Raw genomic sequence first — 27972 nt, forward strand, 5'->3', positions numbered from 1 at the left:
ATCGGCAGGCGGACTCTCAACCACTGCGCCACCAGGGAAGCCCTAGAGTCTGTCTTTTAAAGGCTACTTATTAAATGTTACACTGCTTGTGGAAAGGAGTAAAATCAGCATTCCTGAGTATAAATGTGTTCATCGGATTTTCTGTCCACAGGGACAGCCTGGGGTCTTTGGAAGAGTAGTTACTGAAAGGAGCAATCAGAGAAGGAGCAGGGTGGAGCCTCAAAGATTAACTTCATCAGGCTTCCCTGGTGGCGCAGTGGTTGGGAGTCCGCCTGCCGATGCAGGGGACACGGGTTCGTGCCCCGGTCTGGGAAGATCCCACATGCCGCAGAGCGGCTGGGCACGTGAGCCATGGCCACTGAGCCTGTGCGTCCCAAGCCTGTGCTCCGCAACAGGAGAGGCCACAGCAGTGAGAAGGCCGCGTACTGCAAAAAAAAAAAAAAAAAAGAAGATTAACTTCACCTACAAAGTAAAGTGGGAGTATGCATTTGGGGAAGCCTTGAGCTAGTCAGGTAGAAAGGAGACAAACCATTTAGAGTCCACATACAGAATTTGTTCCTCTGGATCACGTAAATAATATTTAAGACATACTTATTTTCTCTTTCCTTCGTCTGTAATCCTGAGTCATACCATTTTAGAGCTGAAAGGGATCTTATGGAATGTATAGAGTCTACTACATTATGTAGAGTCTGTGTTATTCATCACTGTCAAAAAGAACTTTGTACTGTGATGGAAATGTTCTATATTTTTACTGTCCAGTATGGTAGCCACTAGCCACATGTAGCTATTGAGTGCTTGAAATATAGCTAGTGTAACTAAGAAACAGAATTTTTAATCTTATTTAATTTTCACTAATTTAAAGTAAAATAGCCACCTGTGATTAGTGGTTATCTTGTTGGACAGCTGAGTTAGACTATCTAGTATTGTCATCCGTCTTCATTTTACATTGTTTTAAGAGAAAATAAATGACTGAGTCTCCCACATTGGAAACCTGATCTTGTAAAATTAGCATCAGCACAGTACTCAGTGTTTTACGTTCATTTAACTCTAGTGGAGGCAATACAGGCAGTGGCTGAGAGCTTGGACTCTAGAGCCAGAATGCTTGAATTTGACTCTCAGTTTACCGTTTAGTAAATGTGTGACCACTTAATAAGTGTTTGATCTCTCTGTACCCCAGTTTTTTCATCTATATAATGGGAATAATAATAATATCTTCCTCATAGGTTTGTTGTAATGATTAAATGAGTTAATACATGTATAGTTCTTAGAATCGTGCCTGGCACATAGTAAGTGTTATATAAGTGTTACCTACTATTATTATTTATTTTTAATCTACAACATCTGAGGAGGTGTATCATATGCCCCATTTGAGGAAGTGGTGGCCTAGATAGGCCTTGCCCAAGGTTGCACAGAATGTGTATGGCAGAGCTAATCATTGATCATCTGACTTGTAAGTCCAGGCTCTTTGCAGTTCTGTCTTTTGCCTCTTAATCCAATATTTTCCATCATCCCAAGGAGATGGAAGAAGTTGTTTCTTGCTGGGTAGTATTTATAAACTGAACCTTGAAATGACAGTTTCAGTAGCAGAAACATTTCAGACACAGGGAATAGCTCAAAGAAAGACCCAAAGGTAGGAGAGAGCTAAGAATGGTTCTTCTTGTACTTGTATAATGAGAGGCTTCCAACACATTCTTTTTGGTACCCTAAAGTATAGTCACTCCACTCTTTTCTATTTCAGGGAGCCCCTTGACACAGAGGAAAGTATCAATACCCAGTTGTTGTGTATCCTTCACAGCAGCTGATGAGCCATCTCCTATCTACACCCCAGTGGTTGAAAACACAGATTCCCCCATCTGGAATTTTCAACAGCAATCAAGGTTTGTATTTTATGATGTTCCATCAGCCTTCCAAAATCTGCTTTTTGTTCCAAGAGACAAATTCAGAGTGAGGAATGTAACAGACACGACAATATTGAGCAGAGTTGGAGAATGCTTTCCTTATCAAACAGTTATTTAATCCTAGTGCTTATGAATTCACAGCTAGTGGTGGTTTAAAGGTTTAGTTGTGGTGGGTTTTAACTCTGCTCAGTACAACTCAAAAATTATTCAGTGAAGACCTCTTATATGCTCTGCTCTGTTCTGGGCAGTGGGAATTAAAGGTAATCGATTAAGACAGTCCCTGAAGACCCCTCAGCTAAGTGTGGAAGAATGTATGCAAGCTATCTAGGTGAAGAAGGCAGAGAGGACTGATCTCAGGAAAGGCTGTGGATTATACATTCTTGGAAAAGATTTCTGGTGCAGTGGAAAGAACCAGGGCTTGGAACTAGAGAGACTTGGCCTCATACCCCATCTCTGTCATTTACTAGCTGTGTGAACAAGTTACATAACATCTCTGAGCCTCAGATTCCTCATCTGTAAAGTGGAGGTAATTTTGACAGGGTTATTAGGAGGTCCAAATTACATGACATTTAGGGAAATTACCTCCTGGTACGTGGTAGGTACATAACAAATGACAGATCTCCTTTGGAAGCTCAAAAAAAGGGGGAGATCGAGTTCTGTCAACCATGTGGCAGTGCAGCTTGGAGGTCAGGGGCTGGTACAGAGGCCCACTGCTGTGGTACCAGGCTCTCCTCCCTTTTCTTCTGTTACCTGTTGCATCATCATTAAAAGTGGGATTCTATTACTAATTATTGTTACTATTATCTTTACACTGAATCACTTTTTGCAAAGTTTAATTCTTGTCCACCAACACCAGCCATGCCACATGGTATCTGATCTGCTGTTTTCTCACAGTGTTTATGTACCTAATCGAGTCTCAGCAGTTGCTCACATGTTCAGTGTTGTGAAATCTGAGTGGTTGACTTGAGTCAGGAGCTGTAACTGCAGTGACAACTCAGTACTGTCTATGGTGAGCTACTGGAAATTATAGATATTCTGACCATAGTGGCCAGTACTGAAATATCAAATCTGCCTCAAAAGATAGGCGACCAGAGGGCTGAGCTTCTAAGTGAGGGTGATTTGTTCATTCAGAGCCTAACTTTACTAACTTGTTAAAACAACATGAACAATCACCTCATTTCATCCCCTTACTATACAGTTGAGGAGACTGTGGCCCAAGGAGGTTACATAGTCTGTTGGTAACAGAGACAAGATTAGAAGAAAAATGAATGATGGTGCTGTTGGCAATTTCTTTATCACAAAATTGTTTCATTTGATCCTCCTAGAAACCTTGTAGGTAGATAATAATATCCCGTTTAACAGGTAGGAAAATCAGGGCTCAAAGAGACTGAGTGCTCAGGGTCACTCAGGTGATACTAGGAGAGCTAGAATTCAGAGGTGGATATTTTGACCCCCGGCTAGAATTCAAATCTCTGACACAGTATTTGTTCCAAGTTAGCACAGTGCCTCTCACTGGTCTTGAAGTCGGCTCTCTTCAGTTCCCCAGTGGAGTCTGGAGAAGGAAATTAAGTCTCTTACTTTTCTCTGGTTCTCCATCTTGCTCACCTGGAGCAAGGGTACCTGCTTTGTAGTTTAAAACTATACAATTCACTTCATATAAAATATATTAGAGGTGCTCAGTGAATTCCACATTGACTTCTTTAACCTGGTAAGAAAGTTGGGTACTTTCTTATTTTGGTGCCTTGCCTCTGCACAGTGTGGCCCTGGAGTCAGGCAAACTGGGGTTCAAATCACAGCTCTGCTACTTACTGACTCTTATGTGACCTTGAAAAACTGACTTCATATCTCTGAGCCCAGCTTCATCATCTGTAAAACAAGGATAATAATGTCCATGTCATAGGTTTTTGTGCAGATTACATGTATAAGAAACACTTGGCACCATGGCTGGCCCAAGGTAGGTACTCAATAAACATTCTTTTTCCTCTCTTCTCACCATCTCCACGCACCACCACAAGGCATAAGAAGAATCCTTACCTGCTCCAATAAAACGGGGTAGGGGGGTAGGGGGAAGAATACTACATCACGGTTGCTTGTTTTTAGGTCTTGACAAGTTCTTAGTTACTTCACCTCTCTGAGCTTGTATTCCCTCCTTTTAACTGTGAAGATAAAAATATATCCTAGATGATCATAAGCATGAAATGAAAATGTTAGAAAAGTGTTTTGCAACTATAAGGCGTTCTTCAAGTCTAAGTTTCATACTAGAGGAGCTACCTACACAATTAATCTACGGTGGTTGTTTTTCTTAATAGGCTATCAAAAGAACTTCTTTTGGACCCACAACAAACTCTGGTCTTCAAAGTTTGGCATAAAGGAGGTATGAACTGTCTTACTTGGTTGTAAAAATAAGTTCACATCATGTTGACAATTTGCCAATCCTTTTCTTTTTCTAACCAAGTAAAACCATGGCACTGATGGTTCTGGGAACACATATGTATGTTAGAGGTAATCCCACAGATTACCCGCTGTCTGTCATTAAAAGCGGCCTGAGGGAATTCCCTCACGGTCCAGTGGTTAGGACTCGTAGCTTTCACTGCTGTGGCCCAGGTTCAATTCCTGGTCAGGGAACTAAGATCCCACAAGCCGTGCAATGTGGCCAAAAAAATAAAAAAATAAAAATAAAAATGAGCGGCCGGGCTTCCGTGGTGGCGCAGTGGTTGAGAGTCCGCCTGCTGATGCAGGGGACACGGGTTCGTGCCCCGGTCCGGGAAGATCCCACATGCCGCAGAGCGGCTGGGCCCGTGAGCCATGGCCCACAGAGCCTGCGGGTCCGGAGCCTGTGCTCCGCAACGGGAGAGGCCACAACAGTGAGAGGCCCGTGTACCACAAAAAAAAAGAGCGGCCATAGCCCAAGCTCATTTTGCACACTGAACTGGTTTTCTAGGGGGTTATTTGTCCTTTTTTTTGTGAATTATGTCTTTTGTTCTTAATTAAATATAATACATATGTATGTTATAGAAAATTTGGAAAATGCAGACAAGTAAAAATAAAATGCAAATCCCTGATAATTCCAAGGGTGATGGTCTTTCAAATGATTTCTTTCAAGAGCCACTGCCCTAAGGAAAATCAGTGAGATGTGATAACATAGGGAAAAGAACAAGTGTTTCTTATGTTTAAGGGGTGTTTTCTAGTTGCCTATATCAAGAGGACAGAACTCAACCCTGCCAGCTTTTCCCTACCATACAAAAAGGGAACTTACAGTAGTTAGAAAGCAGGCTGTGGTTGCCAGTCTCTCATCCTCATTATCTGTCTTTTCTGTTGATTGTGGAATCACTGAACCTTTCCATCCTCTAAATCAGTTTCTCTGTGTGCCACCTCGAATCTCAGTGGCAGGACATGCCCAGCCACATTGCCCAGCTCTTCTCTTTCCCCCACAGATGAGGAGAGGGTGATTGGCTTTGCCTCAGTGGACCTCTCCCCGCTTCTCTCTGGCTTCCAGTTTGTCTGTGGCTGGTACAACATCACAGACTTCAGTGGAGAGTGCCAAGGGCAGATAAAAGTTGCCATCTCCCCTTTGGAGAGTTTGATGCACTTCAGAGAAGAAAGGCAAGCAAGACGTGGGATGGAGACATCAGGATCACTGGTATGTATCCTGATTCACGTCCTTAACCAGTAAGGGTTCTACTGGTTTGCTCTTATAGAGCAAAACCTATAAGAAGATAATTTACATGTGTTTGGTACTTTCCAGCATACAGAATACATTTGTGTCTCATAATGACCTCATGACCTTTTTGGGGTGAAAATGTTCTGGAATTACATGGTGGTGATGGATGCACAATTCTGAATATACTGAAAACCACTGAATTGAACACTTTCAAAGGGTGAATTTTATAATACGTGAATTAAATCTCAATTTTTAAATAAAGTAAGATTAGTTGCAGTGTGGAATCTGAAACCAAATTGGATGAACTTTTTAAAAAAAAACTCTGTTACATTAAAATCATTGGTCTATTAAAAAAAATTAAAAGAGAATGGGATTCAAGATTAATTATAAAAAAAAAAAGAGAGAGAATGGGAGGAGGGGAATTGATGATAGTAAGTACAGACAACTCTTTCAGGGAGTTTAACTGTAAAGGAAAGGAGACTTTTCCAGGCTGTCCCAGATAGGAGAGCTCTATCAAGGCAAAGACTGTGTTTTACTCATCTGTCTGTCACGCATGCCTGGCCCAGGGTTTGGTAAAGTGGGCATCAGTAAATATCAAATGAATGAATGAGTGAATAAATGCATGCATGAGAAAAATGACAAAGAGTTTAAATAGTCCCCATATAGGAGGGTCTTTTCTTTACATCAACACTGGTAATCATGAGACAAGAAATATCACAGCCAGGTTATCCTCACATGTAAGGAAAATGTAAGATGTCCAGCCAGGAGTTCACAAACTAGTGGAGGAAACAAGAGCATAAATAAAAATAAAGCAGCCTTTAAAAAGTAGTCTGAGGGCTTCCTTGTGGCACAGCAGTTGGGAATCCGCCTGCCAATGCAGGGGACACGGGTTTGATCCCTAGTCCAGGAAGATCCCACATGCCATGGAGAGCCTGTGCACCACAACTACTGAGCATGAGCTGTAGAGCCCACGAGCCACAGCTACTGAGCCCACGAGCCACAAATACTGAGGCCTGCGTGCCTAGAGCCCGCGCTCGGCAACAAGAGAAGCCACGACGATGAGAAGTCCACGCACTGAAACGAAGAGTAGCCCCCGCTCGCCACAACTGGAGAAAGCCCACATGCAGCAACGAAAACCCAATGCAGGCAAAAATTAATTAATTAATTAAATGTTTTTTAAAAATTAAAAAAAGCAGTCTGATAATGTAGTCTGTAAAATGGGGGTAATAATAGTACCTACCTCATAAGATTGTGATGTTTAAACGAGAAAATGCATGTACCTTGCTTAGTACAGTGTTCAATACATAGAAAATAATAAATTATATGCATACAATAAATTTTACAAATTTATTTATACTGCTTTTTTCCAAAAGGATTTGTGGCAACAAGTGTCTATTTTTCTCTTTGCTTCTACAGATCCCAATATATAGTACCTTTTCCTTCCCTGCCTCTGATATGTATGGTGCATTCCCTGGCTGCATTGCAGGACAGACTCCAGAACAACTTGTTCACACCTCATCAAAGGAGGTTGATTTCTCCTCTCCTGGGAGGTGAGTGATTTCTTTATGATAGAAGGAAATGGGGTCAAGAGTGGAAGTGTGCAAACTAGCTTGTCATTTCTCTCTTTCCTTTATTAGAGGAAGAAATGAGAGACAGGGAAAGACAATTGACCTTCTTTCATAACCCCTGGGAACCCCAAGATCCTATGAAAAGAGTTTTTATAAGATAGAAACTAGGGACTTCCCTGGTGGTCCAGTGGTTAAGAATCTGCCTTCCAATGCAGGGGACACAGGCTCGATCCGTGGTTGGGGAACTAAGATCCCACGTACTGCAGAGCAACTGAGCCCACACGCCACAACTAGAGAGCCTGCGTGCCACAATGAAAGATCCCGCATGCTGCAAATAAGACCCATTGCAGCCAAAAATAAATAAATTTTTTTTTTTTAAAAAAAAAAGGGAAGTTTTACTGCTATCAAAAGGGTAGCTTCGGGCTTCCCTGGTGGCACAGTGGTTGAGAGTCCGCCTGCCGATGCAGGGAACACGGGTTCATGCCCTGGTCCGAAAGAGACCTTTAACCTTCGTCCCTAAAATCAGTCATCAGCTGTGTGAGAAGCATATCATGACATTTCCTCTCCCAAACCTACATTCCAGGTTATTTTGTGAAAAGCAGTTGGCCCACCCTTTTCACCTAGCCAACTGTGGATATGCATATGGATATCAGGACTAGAGCATATTCCATCCTGTCGAAGGGTAGAATCTAAGACTAAGATTGCTTCTTTCCACCCCATTCCCCTCAGGCCCTAGTGTCATTTGGCATCCCCCTGCCTCCATCAGTCTTTTCCTTGTCTCTTTCTCCACCTCAGGGAGAAGGCAAGGGATCTTATACGAGCCACTCCTACAGCAGCAGTTACTGAGTAGACCCTTTATTCCAAGAAAGATACTCTAATATTGCTTAGCCACTCAAAGACCCATTTCAGTGCTATGTAGCTTTCCTACCACATGAAGAGAGCCTCTGCCCTCTGCATGAAGGGAGCCCATGTGTATGTGAAATCCTAGATCCCAATATCTATTTTATAGGTATTACGTTGACCATAGCCAACCAGTGAGACAATCAAAGGAATCTCAGAATAATTATGCTGAGAGAGAGAATAATTATGCTGAGAGAGACAAGCTAGACAAAGAGTACATTGTATATGATTCCATTTATATAAAATTCTAGAAAATGTGTACTAATCTATAGTGACAGAAAGAAAATCAGTGGTTGCCTAGGGATAAGGCAGGATGAATGGAGCGGGAAAGAGGGAGGAATTACAAAGGACAGGAGGAAACTTTTAGGGGTGGTGGTTATGTTCATTATCTTAATGTGTGTGGTAATGGTTTCCTTAGAGGTACATATATGTCAAAATACATATTGTACACTTTAAATATGTGAAGTTTATTATATACCGGTTATACTTTAATAAAGCAGTGGTTCTCAAACATTTCCACTTGAGAACCACCTTATACTCTTAAAAATTATTGATGACCTCAAAGAGGTTTGTTTCTGTAGGTTACAGCTATCAGTTTTTACCATATTAGAAATTTAAATGGTGACACTTTTTAATTTCTTACAATTTTTTTTAATTTTTATTTTTATTGAAGTATAGTTGACTTACAGTATCATGTTAGTTTCAGGTGTACAGCACAGTAATTCACTGATTTTATATATATATATATATATATATATATATATATATATTCCTTTTCAGATTCTTTTCCCTTATAGGTTATTACAAAATATTGAGTATAGTTCCCTGTGCTATACAGTAGGTCCTTGTTGGTTATCTTTTTTTTTAATTTTTTAAATTTTTTGGCCGTGCTGTGCAGCATGCAAGATCTTAGTCTCCCAACCAGGGATCAAACCTGTACCCCCTGCATTGGAAGCACAGAGTCCTAGTCCAGAGTCCTAACTGCTGGACCACCAGGGAATTCCTGGTTATCTGTTTATATATAGTAGTGTGTACATGTTAATCCCAACCTTCTAACTTATCCCCCCCTGCAACCCCCCCCAAACTGAGAAACTTTTAAAATATAATATACAAAATCATTTGTGTTTCTGTACATCAGCAATGAATAATCCAAAAAGAAATTGAAAAGATGATTCCATTTACAATAGCATCAAAAAGAATAAAATACTTAAGAATAAATTTAACCAAAAAAGTATAGAACTTGTTCTCTGAAAACTATAAACCAGTGTTGAAATAAATTAAAGAAGTTATAAATAAGTGGAAAGATACCCCATCTTCATGGATTGGAAGACTTAATATTGTTAAGATCAGTTCCCCAAATTGATCTGTAGATTCAACATACTCCCTATATCACAGTCCCTGCTGGATTCCTTATGGAAATGGGCAAGCTAGTCCTAAAATTCATATGGAAATTTAAGGGACACAGAATAGGCAAAACAATCTTGAAAAGGAAGAAAAACATTCCCAACTTCAAAACTTACTACAAAGCTACAGTAAACAATACAGTACTGGTATAAGGATAGAAATAAAGATCAATAGAATAGAATTGAGAGTCCAGAAATAAACCCATGTGCCAAGGATGCCAAGATGTCAAAGGTGCCAAGATGGTTTGATAATAAGTATAGTCTTTTTTCAAGAAATGTGTTGGAATAACTGGATATCCACAAGCAGAAGACTGAAGTGGGACCCCTTTTCTCAGACCATATACAAAACTAACTCCAAATGGGTCATATATCTAAATATAAGAGCTAAAACTATAAACTCTTAGAAGAAAACATATTAAATTTTTCTAACCTTCGATTAGGCAACGATTCCTTAAATATGACACCAGAAGTAGAAGCAACAAAGGAAAAAAATAAATTGGATTCATCAAAATTTAAAACTTTCCTTCTACAAACGATACCAAGAAAGTGAAAAGACAACCCACAGAATGTGAGAAAATATTTGCAAATCATAGATCTGATAAGAGACGTGTATCCAGAATATATAAAGAGTTCTTACAACTTAATAATATAAAGCAAATAACTCAATTAAAAATAAGCAAATGGGCTTCCCTGGTGGTGCAGTGGTTGAGAGTCCACCTGCCGATGCAGGGGACACAGGTTCGTGCCCCGTTCCGGGAAGATCCCACATGCTGTAGAGCCGCTAGGCCTGTGAGCCATGGCCGCTGAGCCTGCGCGTCCGGAGCCTGTGCTCCGCAACGGGAGAGGCCACAGCGGGGAGAGGCCCGCATACCACACACACACAAAAAAGCAAATGGGGCTTCCCTGGTGGCACAGTGGTTGAGAGTCCGCCTGCCGATGCAGGGGACGCGGGTTTGTGCCCCTGTCCGGGAAGATCCCACATGCCGCGGAGCGGCTAGACCCATGAGCCATAGCCACGGAGCCTGCGCGTCCAGAGCCTGTGCTCCGCAACGGGTGAGGCCACAACAGTGAGAGGCCCGCGTACCGCAAAAAAATAAAAAATAAAAAAAATAAGCAAATGATCTGAATAGATATATCTCTAAAGAAGATATACAAATGGCCAATAAGCACATGAAAGGTGTTTGATGTCATTAGCTATCAGGGAAATATAAATGAAAACTATAATGATATACCACTTCACATCCACTAGGACGGCTGTAATCAAAAAGACAAATATCACAAGTGTTGGGGAGGATATGGAAAAATTGGAATCCTCATACATGGCTTGTGGGAATGTAGAATGGTGCAGCTGTTTTGGAAAACAGTTCCTTAAAAGGTTATACATAGAGTAACCATATGATCCAGTTCTTTCACTCCTATGTATATACCCAAGAGAAATGAAAACGTATGTCCACACAAAAACTTGTACATGATTGTTTGTAGCAGCATTATTCCTAATAACCAAAAAATAGAAACAACCCAAATGTCTATCAACTGATAAGTAGATAAACAAAATGTGATATATCTATATAATGGAAAATTATTCAGCCGTGAAAAGGAATGAAGTACTGATATATGCTACCACATAGATTAAGCTTGAAAACATTATGCTAAATGGAAGAAGCTAGTCACAAAACATCACATATGTATGATCCCATTAATATAAAATATCTGGATTAGGCAGATATAGAGACAGGAAGTGGATTAGCAGTTGCGTAGGGCTGGGAGGTTTGGGTGGAGGGTCAGGGGAGAGGAGGAAGTATGGAGTAATGGCTATTAGGTGTAGGATTTCTTTTTAGAGTGATGAAAATATTCTAAAATTGATTGTGCTGATGGTTGCACAGCTCTGAATATATTAAAATCCATTGAATTGTACACTTTAAGTAGGTGAATTCTTTGGTATGTGAATTATATCTCAATGAAGCTGTTATTTAAAAAGAAGGGACTTTCCTGGTGGTCCAGCGTTTAAGAATCTGCCTTGCAATGCAGGGGACACAGGTTTGATCCCTGGTTGGAGAACTAAGATCCCACATGCCGTGGGACAATTGAGTCCACGCACCACAACTAGAGAACCCATGTGCCACAACTACAGAGCCCATGCACTCTGGAGCCCACACGTGCCACAGCTAGAGAGAAGCCTGTGCACCGGAATGAAGAGCCCATGTGCCACAACGAAAGACCCCACGTGCCACAACTAAGACCCAACTAAGCCAAAAATAAATTAATTTTTAAATAAATAATAATAAATAAATTAATTAAAAAACAAAAAGAAGATGATTATTGCTGGGATCAAGTTCTTGAATACCATGCCAAGGAACTTGAAATTTGTTCTAAAGATAAAAAAAGAGAAGCCAAAGCTAGAAAGGAATGATAGTAATTGAATAGGTTAGTATATGTTGAATGCTTAGAACAGTGCTTGGCACATAATAAGGACTCCATAAATGTTGCTGTTATTGTTATTTCAGTTCTGTGTTTTTAAAAAATCACTGAGGCTATAATGTAGAGAATTTATAAAAGGGGAATGAGTAAGACTGAAGACAGAATTTTCAGGAGATGATTATAATCCAAGCAATTGAGTCGATGAAGCCAAAACTGTGGTAGTGGGGATGGATTTGCAGTACCATGTCAGGAGGGTGATTTGTTTGTTGTCGCAAATTTATTGTTTGTTTTCTCATTGGTTGGGAATTTATTTTGCCCCCATTTATTCCTGATAGAAGCAGTACCACAAGAAGCAAGGCATCACGCCATGAAGAGCATGTGCAGAACATCCGCCGATTCCATGAATCCCTGCAGCAGGGAGAGGCAATCTTGCCAAGTGATGACAAACTGACCACATCACCCTTGTCCTCCCATACTTCCATTCTGACTTCTCTCAGGTGAGGCTCTCTGCTGAGTAAAGACACAGGGAACCATAGTGGAGCGCAAGGTGAAGGGGCAAAGGCAACCTGCAGTACTGCTTTCTATCAGCTACCACTGCTCCGGGATGTTTAGCAAGGACTTTCGTGTATGTTAGCTTCGAAGTGGACCTGGAGCCTCACAGGATTCCTCACAGATGAATCTGTCTCAGTTTGGGGCCTTCCAGTCCTTCAGGGGGCTATATTTCTAGTCCACCTATAAATATAGAAACTTTAGATTAGTCATCAAACTTAATAATAACCACCCTCACATCTACTGTACAATTTACGAAGCCTGATCCTGCCTGCTGTCTCACTGTCTTTATCCTCACAACCACTGGATTCTTCCAGACCAGCATCTGTCCTGTTAATGCTTCCCTGTCTCTTTCTTAGTTTAGTCATCATCTGAGCCAGAAAAGCACTGTGAGAATTGAAAGGACCATTAGAGATCATTTGGATCAGCCCCTGGATTACCTAGTAAGAAGTGTGGTGCAGTGGAAAGGACTTGGCTCCAGAGTCAGATAGACTTGATTTCCAATCCTGGCTCTGCCATTCCCAGCAGAGGAGACAGCCATGTTGCCATTATAATTATAACCATGTATGATAAGAGTTCCAGGTTTCCTGGCCAAGGGTACATGGAGGAATGAGTAAGATAAGGTACATGGAAAGATATAAAGAAGTCACATTTGAACTGGTCTTTAAAGGAACAAGTCAACAAATATGAAGGGTATTCTGTGCAGAAAAATAATGTGCTAAGGCCCAGGAGCATGAAACAATAAGCCCAGTTTGGGGAGATACCAGCACTGCAGTTAGGGTGAGGCTGAGCATAAGATGTAGGGAGCAGGGCAAGCTGTGTGGGAGTCAGTTCTTGAAGGGCCTTGAATGTCAGGCCAAGAGTTTGCACTTTTACAACAGTGATTCTCAAATGGAAAGTGATGGGGTCGGGAGGAAGAGAATGTGTAAAGTTGGAGGAAACAAATATAAAAAAGGATTTTATTTTTTGAAAAAGCTAATCTATTATTTGATTTCATAAAACAAGCTCAGGATGAAAGATTGGCAAAATCTTTTTTGGTGGGACATGGGTTAGAAAGGACTGAGCAGTCATGCTGTAGACTGGGAAATTGCTCAAACTTATAAGGAAGTAATATGTTCAGATTCTCATTCTAGGAAGATGCTGGAGATTGGAGGCTAAGTAAAACCATCAACAGTGTGGCTGCATTTTATTGGTCCATTCAATTGACATACTTTAGCACCCACTGAGGAAGGAGAGAAAGAAACTCTCCTTCACCCTAGAGCAGTTTCTCTCAACCTCAGCACTGTTGACATTTGGGCCAGATATTTTGCCTGTGGGGGCCTGTCCTGTGCATCGTAGGATATTTAGCAGCATCCCTGGTCTCTATCCACTAAATATTAGTAGCACCCCTCTCCCAGCTGTGACAGCCAAAAATGTCTCCATACATTGCCGAATATCCCCTTGGAGCTAAAACCATCAGGCTAAAAACCACTGCCCTGGAGGAGTGGTTCTCAAAATTTAGTGTGTGTCAGAATCACATGAAGAGCTTATTAAAACAGTTATTGCTGGGACCCACCCATACAGTTCTTGATTCAGTAGGTCTAGGATAGGGCCTGAGAATTTGCATTTCTGACAACTTCTCAGGTGATGCTGATGCTGCCAGTCCTAGAGCCAGGTTTTGAGAACAACTGTCGTAGACAAATTCTCTACGAAACAGAGATGAAACAAGATAATGTCAATTTTGCATTACTTCCTTGGGTTCATGGAGCCCTAAAGCAGTGTTTCATTTGAGTCACAGCAATCCTGTGAGGCCTGCAGGGCAAGTATTACCAAACTTTTCCCACAAGTGAGGAATTTGCAGCTAGGTGTTTATAGGTTCTATACCCAGAACCTCTGACAAGGTCAGCTGGGTTTGCATATTTTCTAAAGTTTCACCAAGTTGACATTTGTCTGTACGTTCCTGCTACAGGTATTTATCTATGTGGCATAAACCCAGATATAGACACCTAAGTAAATCCACTATGATTTGATAGAGTTGTGGCTTCTAGTGATAGAATAAGGATCAGCTTTGTCCTCTCATTTAATTTACGTTTGGCTCTAAGATATGCAGACTGTTCTTAACAAAAGGATAGAAAGACTTTCTGTTTACTTCACAGTTACTTAGTGTCTGCATTGTGCAAGTTGTGCCAGGCACACTGAGTATACTAGAGAAATAGAGAAGTTTGAGATGTTATCTTCTATTACCAGACACGCATGGCCTAGTTAGGGAAACTAAACTAACACATAATGAGAAAACTAAGGGAAAATCTAAGGCAGAAGGTTAGATGCCAAGAGTGAAGAAGTTTAAGGGAGAGGTGGCCTAATGACTTGGGGCAATGGACTTCGAAAAGGAGAAATACGAGTTGCACCTTAAAAAGTGAATAGGACAGGGACAGAGCAGGGAGCAGCTTGAACTCTGGTTCTGGCCTGCAGGGGTGTGAGGCAGAAATGAACCCAGTTGGGACAGAGCCCATCTACTATAATGGAAAAAGCATAAGTCTTGGAGTTCCAATTTCTGAGTAGCTGCATGCTACTACTTACCCTAGACAAATCACTTAAATTCTCTGACCCTCACATTCCTTATTTGTAAAACAGTAATTACTGATCTCATCTGGTTGGATGAGAATTAAACAAGGTAATGTGTTTGAAAGCATAAAACGTAAAATCCTATGCAAGTGAAGGTGGTAATAGTTGGTGTGATTTCTCTTCGGAATAGTAAGAATGAATGTGCCCCAATTAAAGGTTTTTGAATAGAAGATTTTTTTAAAGCTCATTTATTCATGTCTATTTATCCATTCAGCATTCATTTATTTTGTGCCAAGCACTGTGCTGGGTGCAGTAGGTATAAAGGAATCAGCACAGAGTGCACATCACATCAGGGGAAATAGATGTGAAACAAATGATATGGTTGAAGAGTACAGAAAGACTAGAGCACAGAGGAGTGGCCCTTAAACCAATTTAGAGTCAGGGAAGGCTTGCTGGAAGAGGTCACTTGCTTGAAGGTCACTTGCTTGAACCATTCCATCAGGAATGGTTAAAAGGTAGCAGAGGTCAGTGCTAGCCCAGAGTAAGGGGAAGTGAGGACTGGAATGATGATAAGAATGGTTCCCTATAAGGAGGTAGAATACTTGCTGGACATCAGAAGAGGAATCCCATTAGCCAGATAGAGGGGGAAAATGTTGTCCCCAGCAGTGGGATTGTAGTCAGAGAGGTGAAGGATGAATTGGTGGATTGGAGAGACGGGGGCCCTGCTGTTAATAGACCAAGTGAGAGATGCTAAGGTCCTAGCTCAAGCAATGGAAGGTCAGGGGAACATAAAAGATGCTCATAATCCCAGTAAATGACCCTTTTTTCTTCTCCCCTTCTTCTTTTGCAGGAGGAATCTGAGTGAGCTAGATCAGATCCAGCAGTACTTTAGCCAGAAGCTCACCAAGCCTTTATTTCCCCTCAGCCCTCAGACCCATACTGCCATCTCGCAGTGCCAAGAGAGTCAGAGGGACCATCTTCGGCCAGGAGCCAGCAGCCTAGACCCCGAAAGCCATTGCATCCTGGAGAAATCCAATAACCTGGTGTTGCAAGTCAGCTCCTTAATCACAGGTATGGCTCAGGGCCGCTCTTGTTGAGGAGTTATGGTCATGGGTACTTATTCAAAAAGCATTTGATTGTGTGCCTTTAGACAAGTCTTTATGGCTAATAGAGACCAACGGCTTTCACCATCTTTCTTACTTACTTATTTACTGTCTTCTTTTTGAAAGGAGAGACGTAGTAGCGTGGCACTGGGACATGTGCAATGGAAAGAACATGGGACTGAGAGGCAGGGGACCCAAGTCGAGTCCTTGGTGGGTTTGTGGCACAGACTTAACTGTTTGACTCTGAGCATACCCTTTCCCTTCTTGAGCTTCAGTTTCCCCAACCAGAAAAAGAGGGGAATGGATTAGATGAGTTCTTCAGTGGCAGTTCGTGAACTCCTGCCACTCTATTTTCAGAAAAACTCAGCTACAAACATATTTCAGATTTTAATTCTCAGAGGCCAGAAGACTGCATGTTTAGCAAGCACCCCAGATGATTCTAGGTGTTGGTGGTCCATAGTCTACCCTTTGAAAAGCCCCCTTAAGTGGTGGTTCTCACTTTGACTGTATTGATATCATTCAGGGAGATGTTTTTTTTTCTTGGCCACACCGCAATCTTAGCTCCCCGACCAGGGATTGAACCCGGGCCCTCAGCAGTGAAAGCACAGAGTCCTAACCACTGGACTGCCAGGTAATTCCCGATATCATTTTTCTCAAGCAGAATGTGTAGATTCTACACAGGGATGAATAAGTTCAGTTTTTTGTCTTTAAAGGGAAAGCAAGCCACCATGGTTGATATTAGACACAAACCTTCCTGCCCTCTTCTCCCAGATACCTAACCTTTTGGTAGCCAGGACCACAGAAGTGTACTCTGTGTTTGGCTTCCACTTACTGTTTATTGAGCACCAACTGTGCCAGGCATTGTTGTGTCACTAGTTCTGGCAGGATACAGTGGTGGACAAGACAGGCATTGTCTGTGCTTTCATCAAGCATGCATTCTATAGTCAACCAAAGAAGCTGCCCCCCAGAAAGAAAGCATAAGAGCAAAACAGAGGGAGGCTTGTTTGGGGTGGAGGTGAGAGTGGATAAGGAGAATCCCTTTAAAGGTCATATTAAAAGAGGAGAGTGAGGAGAATCAAAGGCTTGAAGCCGAAGGGCCTTGAAGGCAAGCTTAGTAGTTTAATCTTTATCCTGGAAGAAAAAGGGGAGTTCTAAGCAAGGGGATGACAGAAGGAGAACTGATTTTCACAAGGAGAGGATGAATTTTGAAAGGAGTTACTGAATGCCTATATATGTGCTACACAATGTATGCCCATTTATCTCATATATTTTTCACCATAACGCTGTGAAAAAGGTGGTGTTTTATCACATTTTAAAGATAAACAGACTCAGGATAGTTTGCTCGTAACCACAAAATTGACAAGTGACAGTAGAGATTTGAACCCAAGCCTGACTGGCTCCAAAGCCTGTGCTCTTTCCAGCACACCATGCCGCCTCCATTTTCTTCACAAATCTCCACAGCCTTATCATTTGGGTGATGGGTATTTCTTTGCTTTTATTTTCCAAATAAAATAGTTCTAATAGCTGTCATCAAATAGGTAAATAAGTGGATTCTCATTTTGGTTTTTAATATAGGTAATTACTGAAGTAAATGGAAGCATGAACATTCCTACCAGGACTCCCAGCTCCCAAGAATTCCTGAGCATGAGCAGATAGTCTCTGAAAGTGTTTCCACAGACGTAACCACAGCTATAAATGGATTAGATTTTGGTCCTCTGATATTAGAATAAAATGCTAGAAATTGTACCGCCTTGAATATAGTTTCACTCACTCTTGGGGGCAAATTAACTATTATCTTTAAGGTTTGTTCAAAGGTCTGATTGCAAGACTACATCTGAAACTAGAAGCTAATGTGGGAAAGTTGAGTGGTCTGGGGCCCTACCTTGTAGTAAGAGTGATATCTGTTACTGTTTAGATCTGCAGACTATCACCCAGAACTCTCAAGGATCTTTGCGTTCTCACCAAGCGAAGAGTAGAAGCAGAGAAGTCACCACCCTCCCAGATGCTCAGGACATAGCCACGCAAGAACGAAGCACAACTCCAGACCTGCCATTGGCAAGAGCTCCAGATGAGGGCAGAAACTCCCCACCTCCCTCTACTCTTGAAGAGACTTCAGGTGGAAGAGGAATGCTTCACGAGGCCCTGGGGCACACGGTACCCACCACAAGAATGCAGAGCAGTGCGGACACCAGGGCAGGCCTGGCCTACAGTGATGAGGACTATGAAGAAGACATCATTGAGCCCAGGGCCCTCAATGAGGTCACCACCGTGACAGACAAAACTAGCCCTTGGTCCAGTTTCATGTCAGATGCAAGTGAGATCATCAGCCCTCAGCTTGATGAGGGGCAGAGGGAAGGCCCCTCTTGTCCTTCTGAGCCTTTCCCCAGAGAGGAGCTCAAGGTCAGAAGTAGCTTTCTGTCCAGCCTAGAAAGGACTGTTAACCCCCACTTCCATAGGCAGGGCTCTCCTAGCCAAAGTATTGTTCCTTGTGAGGGCATGGCATGTAAGGCCAGGATTGGAGAGCCTGCCTCAGCAGGCCCTCAGCTCAGCTCCCATGTGACACTCTCAGGAGCCCAACAGAGCAAAACCTGTGTTGGGTGGCACTCACCAAAGGCAGGCCAGGACCAGGAGCCCAAGCCAGAGGCCCAGGCTGAGAAGGAAGTGGCCTCCGATGAGCTAAGTGACTCTGCTGATAGCTCTGAGAAGCTCCCTCTACACCCAGCCTCCCAGAGCAGAAGGGAAAACCATAAGCAGCCACCCATCAACTGCCCTGACATCAGGCAGAAGCAGCAGACATCTGGGTCAGAGGTGTCCACGAAGCAGAGCATCCTTCTGTATCCTTTGGTGTTTCCCCCAGGTAGCCCCTTAAGCCATCTCTAGGCATTTTGGGTGCCGGTGCTTAGGCCAGCCGCATGAGCGTGAGCAGCGTCCCCCCTCATAGAATGCACTCAGGGGCATGGGGAGCCCCTTCCTGCTGAAGACTCACCTGTACTGATCAGGTGCTACGATTCTACCATTATCATCAGGCCTCTTAAGTATAATGCTTTGTACTGGGTTTAGATGTTGGTAGTACATTCATTAGCCTATCCTAGCCTGATTTATCTGATTAATCTCTGGGTATTTTACACCTGAAGGCAAAGTTCTGCATCTAAGGAATGAGACCATTAATCTCAGTTGAAATTTCAGGGGAGGGTATAGAGAAAGAAGAGTCCTACCACGGATTGAGCATTTACCGTGTGCCAGGCACTTTACGTACATTTTGCATTCGGCCACACAAGTCTTTAAAGTTGGTATCATTTCTATTTTGCATGTAATGAAATGGAGACTCAGAGTTTTAGTGACTTGCCTAATTAACTTTTTTTAAAGGCAAGTGATGGGTCCAAGGGGAGGGGAAAGTGGGCACTGTTGAAATGGTCTTACCCAAGCCCCCCCAGGATGGCAGTGTTGATGGGGAGAGGGGCATCTGACATTCCCCCTCTTCCTCCTTTGAAATGCAGATGGGCATGTTATGGGGAAAGGAAACCACTTGGGACCATCAGTAGCCCTCACATCTGTAGCCTAACCAGCTGATCACATCAGCTCACCTGATATCCCAACAATAAGCAGGGGCTATTGCAGGGCTGGTGGGTGAAGCAGGCTGCCTTTGTAGTGCTTTGCAGTCCTTTCTCCACTAGAAATCAGGGGGCCTGACTTCGACCATTCGGACCCAGCTCTTACTACTTGTGTAACATCAAGCGTATAGTTTAACCTTTCTGAGCCTCGATTTCTTCACCTATAAGATGGAGGTAATAATCCCTTACCCACCAGACTGTACATTCCCAAGTAGGTCAAGGACCTTGTCTTTCTCCATGTCCCCAGACATGACACACAGAAAGGATCAGTAAATATAGATTGAAATGAGCTATCAGTTTCACAGGATTCTTGAGAAAATCAAAGGAGTGGGAACATTTGTACGTACCACACAGATGTGATTCTTGATGCAAGGCAGAGAGAAACCTGAGGGTAGAGGGTATGGGCTCAGGAGAGGCTTAAAGCGTGAAATGGCTAGAGGCTGAGCACTGAAAGCAGAGTGCCTCGGTGTTCTTTCCTGGCCTCATTCTTCCTGGCTTCTGATGTTTCTGCCTCTGCAGTCAATTCAGTTGTGCTCAGAATTTATGGTCAGTGGAGGAGCAGTCACATGTGCCAGGTCCTAAGGGCACTGCTTTAATTCGGGCCTTCCCGACTGCTCATTCTTTCAAAAAGTGAGTATTGCCAGGCCCGGTGCTGTGTAATGACGGCAGAGATTTGAATCAGACCTTACCTCGAGAAGTTCCCGTTATGAGGTAGGAGACAGGTAATGACAGTAACAGTAAATAGGCAGTGATAAATAGCCTTTATTGTTCTAAGGCATGGACAAAATGCTAGGGAACAAGAGGTGGAAGCTGCCATAACTCTGTTTGGAGGTACCCCAGAAAGAGACAGTAGAGCTGGACCTCAAAGATGAATAGCCATTCTGTAGGCAGGGACAAGAACATTCTAGTCACAGCGAACTGTGTGCGCAGAGGCGTAGCCACTTGAAGGAGCCTAGCCTGTGGGCAGAAGTCACTGTGGTTAGAGCCCCCAGATAAGAGGGATGGTGAGGGGTGAAGCTGGGCTGGATCTGAAAGGGCCTTTTATATCTGGCTAAGGTACTTGGACTCTGTCTTGTTAGCAGATTAAACTTCAGTTTCCTTATCTTTAAATAAATAAGTAATAACAGTCGTTTTCTTGTGGGGTTGTTGTGAAAATTGAATTAACAATGTAAACTACCTAGCATAGTGCCTGGTGCGTAAATAGTGTTCAGTAAATGTTAAGCAAGCGTATGATTGGTCAGATTTACATATTAGAAAATTCTCCCAGTGCCTTGTAGAGGGTGGATTAGGTCAGTGGAGACCAGAAGCAAGGAGACCAGGTAGGAAACTTGCAGTAATAATGAAAGATGAAGAAAGTCTGACCTAAAGCATAGACTGTTTTATGATGAGGAAAAGGAGGAGGGATCTGAGAGGATTAGATAGGGGCAGGGTGAGAAAGAGGAAAATAGAAGTATGACTGAGAGATTTCTGTCACAAGTTAGGTCATTTACTAGGTAGGAAATAGCAAATAAAGGCAGACAGTTTGGAGTGAAGAGGCAGATTTCTATTTTGCACATGTGCCTGTGAGACGTCCAGGAGGAAATGCAGGCCCGGAGTTCAGGATGAGATCAGCTATAAAGGTAGATATCTCTGGAAACAGACAAGAACAGCAAGGAGACAGGGAAAGGGAGAGCCACACAAGACAGAGCCCTGAGGATCACCAGTGCACGAGGGCAGGGGGAGCAGACGCGCCCATGGCGGAGGTGGAGGAGGGCCGGCGAGAGAGATGGGAGCGGCAGGGTTTCGGGGAGTGGTGGTCAGCAACCTGATGCTTAAGACAAGTCCAGCACAATGTGGACTGACATGTATTCGCTGGCGTTAGCATTAGGAGGACAGTGCAGAGGTGGGGATGGAAAGCAGATTTCAGTAGGTGTGAGGGAACCAGTGGTGACTTTTCCCCCTCAACTGGGGAGACAGGAAGGGCTGACATTTACTGAGTACATGCTATGTGTCAGGCACCATTCTAAACACTTCGTATATATAATGTCATTTAATTCTCAAAACAAAAGGTACAATTATTATATCCATCTTACAGGTGAAGGAACAGGCACAAAGTGTGAACTTTTGTGAAGGTACCATCTAATAAGTGACAGAGGTTACTGTTGGAGCAAGACCCTTAGAAAGACAGGTGGTGCTGGGCTGAGCAGGGGAGCTTGGTGTTTCAGCACACCCTGGGCACCTCACAGCCAAGCTGACTGTCAGGCTGAGTCCTCAGCAGTCAGAGCGTGACAGCAAATAGGTCCTACCTCACCAGGGCCTCTGAGGAAGGCTGAGGTCAAAGGGCTCTTTCCCTTCAGGATCTCCAACTCTGTCCCCACCTCTCTGTAGAAAAATCAGGGACTTGAGCCAAAGCAGGAAATGATGTATTTCATTCATTCAGTAGATATTTATTGTGTCTCGGGTACTATGCTAGGTGACAGGAATATAGTATGAAAGAGAGCTCATCTTTGCCCTCCTTGAGTTCGAAGTCTAGCATGGAAGAACAGTGATAGACCAATTTGCATCAGAACCATACTTAGCTTATTGAACAGAAACAAATAGACCATCAAAATAGTCCCCTCCTGCCCCTCCTAAACTGAATCATTGCTTTGACTGAACAAATTTGTGGAACACTGTGCTCTCAACACAGTACTGGGTACCTCCAGAGGATATGGAGAAGTGCAAGATACAGCACCCGACTTCTAGGGTTCATGTCCAGGTGGTGGATCAGCTGTGCCTACTTATACAGAGCCCTCGTTTCTGGATGTGAGCACAGAACACCCAGGAGGACAGGCCCTCCTTCAGGGCCAGGCAGCACCTTCCAGCCTAAGATGCTGCCCTGGAGCCACCTTCCCACCCCTACCCTGTCAGGTTTTGGCCAGCAGGCCCTCGGCAAGTATCACCCAGTGCTTGCTACCTGCCAGCCTCATGGGGCTCTAGGGAAGTAGTGAGGTGACTGAAGGAAATACACCGCCTCTGCCTTTGAGAAGCTTAGGGAATATTGGGGGAAACAAATTGAGAGTCATATCAGACTAAATAAGCATTAGCCGGGCTTCCCTGTGGTTAAGAATCAGTGGTTAAGAATCCACCTGCCAATGCAGGGGACACAGGTTCGAGCCCTGGTCCGGGAAGATCCCACATGCTGCGGAGCAACTAAGCTGGTGCACCACAACTACTGAGCCTGCGCTCTAGAGCCCGTGAGCCACAACTACTGAGCCTGCCTACCACAGCTACTGAAGCCCGTGTGCCTAGAGCCCGTGCTCCACGCCAGAGAAGCCACCACAATGAGAAGCCCGCTCACCGCAATGAAGAGTAGCCCCCGCTCTCCACAACTAGAGAAAGCCCATGCGCAGCAACGAAAACTCAACGTAGCCAAAAAAAAAAAGCATTAGCCTGTTTCAGACTGGGCACTAGACTAGGAAAGGAGGGGTCACTGTGGCTGAGATTTAGAGGAGGGTTCCGGGAGGAGGCAGGATCTGAAGTGACCCATAAAGTATAGACCAATTTGTTAGGAGTTGCAGAGCCTTCCAGGCAGAGGGAACCACTTGAGCAAAGGATTCATGGGCAGGAATAAGTTGGAGGGAAACAAAGGGGTGGTAGAGGTCAGAGGAGATGCTTGTCTGGGGAAGATTTCTAGGTATTTGTGTCCCTTAACTACCTTTATAGCCCAGAGCCCATTGTGGTGCCCAACTTCTTTTTACCTCCCCAGCAGTTGGAGGCCTCCCTGCGGATGCTCTCTCTCTCTACAGCTTTGCCACCACCAGCCACAGCAGATCAGGTAAGAGGACACCTGGCCGACCTCCTGTTTCCTATAGAGTCATCATCTCTTTCATGAAAGCATACAGAATGCAGAGTGGCCCCGGCCATGCTCCTGGAAAGGCAGCAGCAGTGGTCACTCTCCAAGCTTGTGCTGAGCGTATCCTGTGGGCCCAGCAGTGGGAGGAGCTCGGGAAAAGTGAGGAAGAGCAAATGTGTTAAGAGCAAGGGCATCATCAGCTGAGATGACAGGTAGAAGAAATGGCACAGAAGTGTAAAAACAGGACTCAGCTAAGAAACACATACTGAGTGCTGTGGGAGCTCCAACTAAGCAAAGATGGGTTTGAATGGAGAAAGCTTCAAACAGGAGATCCCACCTCGGGAGACTGTGGCAGATGAGTACGGTCTGGATGAAGAGAGTAACAGAGTGTTAGACCTATTTGTTGTTTACAGAATACCTCATAACTATTCGTCATGCAGCTGAGTTAGGTGGTTGGAACCTTGGTGCAAATCCTAGCTGTGCTCTCTTCTGCCTTGACACAGCACCGGACCTTTCTCGCAGGTGGCACGGAAATCATATCTGCTTCTCTAATCATTCAGCATATATTTACTGAGTACCTGTGCTGTATCAGGCATTGTGCTAGGTGCTGAGCATGCAGTAGTAAATAAGGCAGATTCCCTGTCTTAACGGAGTACAAACAGTAAACAAAAAATATTTACAAATTGTGATGAGTCCTAGATGCTCGGAGAAAGAACAGGCTTTCCCTGAGGAGGCAGTGTTTAAGCTGAAAACGATGATCATGGTGGTGCTTGCCAGGTACCCAGCACTGTTTGAAGCACTTTAGGTTAACTCCTTTAATTCAGCAACCTGATGAAGTACATACTTTTATCCCTATTTTAAGATGAGAAAACTGAGGCACAAAGCGATTAAGTAACTTGCCTCACACAGGTAGTTAAGTGGTAGAACCAGAATTAGAACCCAAGCAGTCTGGTTTCAAAATCTGTGTTTCTAACTACTGTGCTGTACTGAGGAGGAGACACAAAGCCCCTGCCTCATGGAGCTTTTATTTTATTTTTAATTCTCCTTTTTATTATTTGGGCACGCAGTTTATAAGAGTAAATGAAATCTTGGAGTAAATTTCTGTTGGTTGTACAGTTGCGATGGTTAGGCTCATCTCATCTCACCAACAGTCCAATGAAGACTTTTTTCTTTTTATTTAATTTTTATCTTATATTGAAGTATTACTGATTTAAAATGTTAGTTTCAGGTGTACAGCAAACTGATTCAGTAATACATATACACATATCCATATTTTTTCAGATTCTTTTCCCGTATAGGTTATTATAGAATATTGAGTAGGGTTCCCTGTGCTATACAGTAGATCCTTATTGATTATCCATTTTGGGGTTTTTTTAAATATTTATTTATTTATTTGGCTGTGCCTGGTCTTAGTTGCAGCACACAGGATCTTCGTTGCTGCGTGCAGGATCTTTTAGTTGCGGCATGTGGGATCTTTAGTTGCGGCATGAGATCTTTAGTTGCGGCATGTGAACTCTTAGTTGTGGCACGTGGGATCTAGTTCCCTGACCAGGGATTGAATCTGGGACCCCTGCATTGGGAGCACAGAGTCTTAGCCACTGGATCACCAGCGAAGTCCCGATTATCCATTTTATATATAGTAGTGTGTGTATGTTAATCCCAAACTCCTAATTTACCCCTCCACCTGCCACCTTTCCTCTTTGGGAACCATAAATTTGTTTTTGAAGTCTGTGAATCTAATTCTGTTTTATAAATAACTTCATTTGTATTGGTTTTTTTAGATTCCACATGTAAGTGAAATCATATGATATTTGTCTTTGTCTGAGTTACTTCACTTAGTATGATAATCTCTAGGTCCATCCATGTTGCTGTAAATGGCATTATTTCACTCTTTTTTATGGCTGAGTAATATTCCATTGTATATATGTACCACATCTTCTTTATCCATTCCTCTGTTGATAGACGTTTAGGTTGCTTCCATGTCTTGGCTACTGTAAGTAGTGCTGCAATGTATATATATATATTGCAGCACTAGTTACAGTTCCACTATATATTGATATATATCTCCAGAGAAAACCATAATCCGAAAGGATACATGCAACCCAATGTTCATTGCAGCACTACTTACATACACACACACACACACACACACACACACACACATATATATCCAGGAGTGGGATTACTGGATCATATGGTAGTTCTATTTTTAGTTTTTTAAGAAGTCTCCATACTGTTCTCCATAGTGGTTATACCAATTTACATTCCCACCAACATACATTCCCACCAACAGTGTAGGAGTGTTCCCTTTTCTCTACACCCTCGCCAGCATTTGTTGTTTGTAGTCTTTTTGATGATGGCCATCCTGACCGCTGTAAGGTTGATATCTCATTGTGGCTTTGATTTGCATTTCTCTAATAATTAGCCATGTTGAGCATCTTTTCATGTGCTTTTTGGCCATCTGTATGTGTTCTTTGGAGAAATGTCTATTTAGATCTTCTGCCCATTTTTTGATTGGGTTGTTTGGTTTTTTTGATGTTGAGCTGCATGAGCTGTTTGTATATTTTGGATATTAATCCCTTGTCGGTCACTTCATTTGCAAATATTTTCTCCCATTTTGTGGGTTGTCTTTTCGTTTTGTTTATGGTTTCCTTTGCTGTGCAAAAGCTTTTAAGTTTAATTAGGTCCCATTTGTTTATTTTTGTTTTTATTTTCATTACTCTAGGAGGTGGATTGTGGAGCTTTGAAAAAAACAATTTCAGAGAATAATACATGCTATGAGCAAAATGTATTAGCTTATTTGTTAATTATAATAGCCAACCCCTATGTAATGCTTACCGTGCACTAGACATTATTCTAAGCATTTTACATGTGTAAACTGATTTAATTCTCCCAAGAACCCAATAAGAGGGGTACTATTGTTATCCCCATTTAATAGATGAGAAAACTGAGGTTCCCATACAGAACTTCCCATACAGACTTACAAGGTATTATAGTTTCTATTCTGTAGAAACTGAGACACATAAAGGTTAAGTAGGTTGTCACCTACCCAGGGTCTCCCAACCAGTATGACTCCAAACTCTGTGCTTTCCGTTGCACCACTTTAAAATCATGACACTTGGCTTACGGTATATTTTTCTAGCTAATTTGCCTTCTTTATATAGGTTTCATTTTGCAGTTAACGTTTAAACATTTTTTAATGCTCTTCCAGGGCCTACTTTGATGACAGATGGGGTCAGTCCAGAAGTATCCTGGGAGCCTAGGGGTATAGTCCTAAAGAGAAGCCATAAGATATCTAGTTCTTTTACTGGTTTCCTTCCCCACTTCTCCCCCAGCTTCCCCAGCATCATTTTGAGGACACCTCATTTCTTTGGCACATTGATAAGTGTAAATTCCCACACATCTCAGTTTTTATCAAATTTGTATTCCTGTCCTAGAGGAGGAGAGGTGCCAGTCCCCATCAGAAGCTCTGCATTTCCGTGGCCTTATTTCTACTCTGGTTCAGGTCACCAGTTCATCTCCTTCTACTCTGCATCTTCCCTTGCATGCCCCATGTATTCACATCAGCACTTATGCTAGGGTAGCAGGGCTGTGTCCAGCACCAAGCACAAGCTTTTGAACAAGACATCTATGATATGAAATACTGAATCTGCGACGTGGCTAAGTGATCTTGGGCAAGTGACTTGACCTTTCTGAGTCTTGTTTTTTTTTAAAGTAACATCAGGCTAATAGAATTCTTACCTAATAAGAGGATGACAAGAATTACCCTAGAGGAAAAACGCAGACACTGTTAGTTTCCTTTCCCTCTTCCCCTCCCAGCCAAGTGGGTGAAATGTGAGTGAGATGTGCCTTGTAGGAAGGGAGGTCTGTGAGTCACTGTGTCTGAGCTGTCAGCTCTCAACTGCCAAATGGAACTGCTGTTCCTGCTTTTGTGCTGTTCCTGCTTTTGTGTTTCTGCCTTCATGATGTGCCAGCTCCTGGGGGGACTTATTATCTTTGATCTATTAAACATAAGACACAAAGGGTGGGAGAGGGATGTAATAATGTTTACTTCAGTTAAAGGGCAAGTCTAGTTTAGAGAAGATAAAGTCTCATACACTTTGTATCCTTTTCTCTTTCTTGCCCACAGCAAAACTCCATTGTTTGTCTGCTGCTCTCAGGAACAGCTCCCTCCTCAGGACCTTATTCGGGGTCCTAGTTAGGGTAGCCAGTCATCACAGTTCACCCGAGCTGTCTCATTTTCAGCATTGAAAGTCCCACGATCCAGGAAACATCAGGGTGTTTGTCGTCCTCACTGGTGATGAGCCTTTCTCACTACTTGATATGTTTGTAGCAGCACGTTTTCTGCAACTTATGCTCTTGGCTTCATTCCTTCTTCACACCCTGGTCTCAGTTTATTACCATTTCCCTTCAGCATGAAGAACTTCCTTTAGAATTTCATGTAGTGCAGACCTACTGGGATCTGATGCTCTCAGCTTCAATTGGCTGAAATGTATTTTGCCT

The 27972-nt window shown here is 42.9% G+C and overlaps 1 protein-coding gene across 4 annotated transcripts in view; it reads left to right on the forward strand.

Annotated features, from left to right (window-relative positions):
• The window catches only part of C2CD3 (C2 domain containing 3 centriole elongation regulator), a 124951-nt gene that overhangs the window by 85776 nt on the left and 11203 nt on the right, over positions 1-27972 (forward strand). For 2 of the 4 annotated variants that reach the window (XM_024761948.1, XM_024761950.1), the window contains exons 25-32: positions 1739-1877; positions 4208-4272; positions 5333-5538; positions 6976-7109; positions 12184-12345; positions 15792-16012; positions 17960-18878; positions 23340-23451. In XM_024761948.1, the coding sequence (XP_024617716.1) occupies positions 1739-1877; positions 4208-4272; positions 5333-5538; positions 6976-7109; positions 12184-12345; positions 15792-16012; positions 17960-18878; positions 23340-23451 (1958 nt within the window). Of the gene's footprint in view, positions 1-1738; positions 1878-4207; positions 4273-5332; positions 5539-6975; positions 7110-12183; positions 12346-15791; positions 16013-17619; positions 17880-17959; positions 18879-23339; positions 23452-27972 lie in introns of those variants that run through there. The other 2 variants (XM_024761949.1, XM_024761951.1) reach the window with 2 other exon arrangements.

This window comes from Neophocaena asiaeorientalis, unplaced genomic scaffold (genome assembly GCF_003031525.2).
Source record: "Neophocaena asiaeorientalis asiaeorientalis breed wild unplaced genomic scaffold, Neophocaena_asiaeorientalis_V1.1 scaffold263, whole genome shotgun sequence".
NCBI classification, from domain to species: Eukaryota; Metazoa; Chordata; class Mammalia; order Artiodactyla; family Phocoenidae; genus Neophocaena; species Neophocaena asiaeorientalis.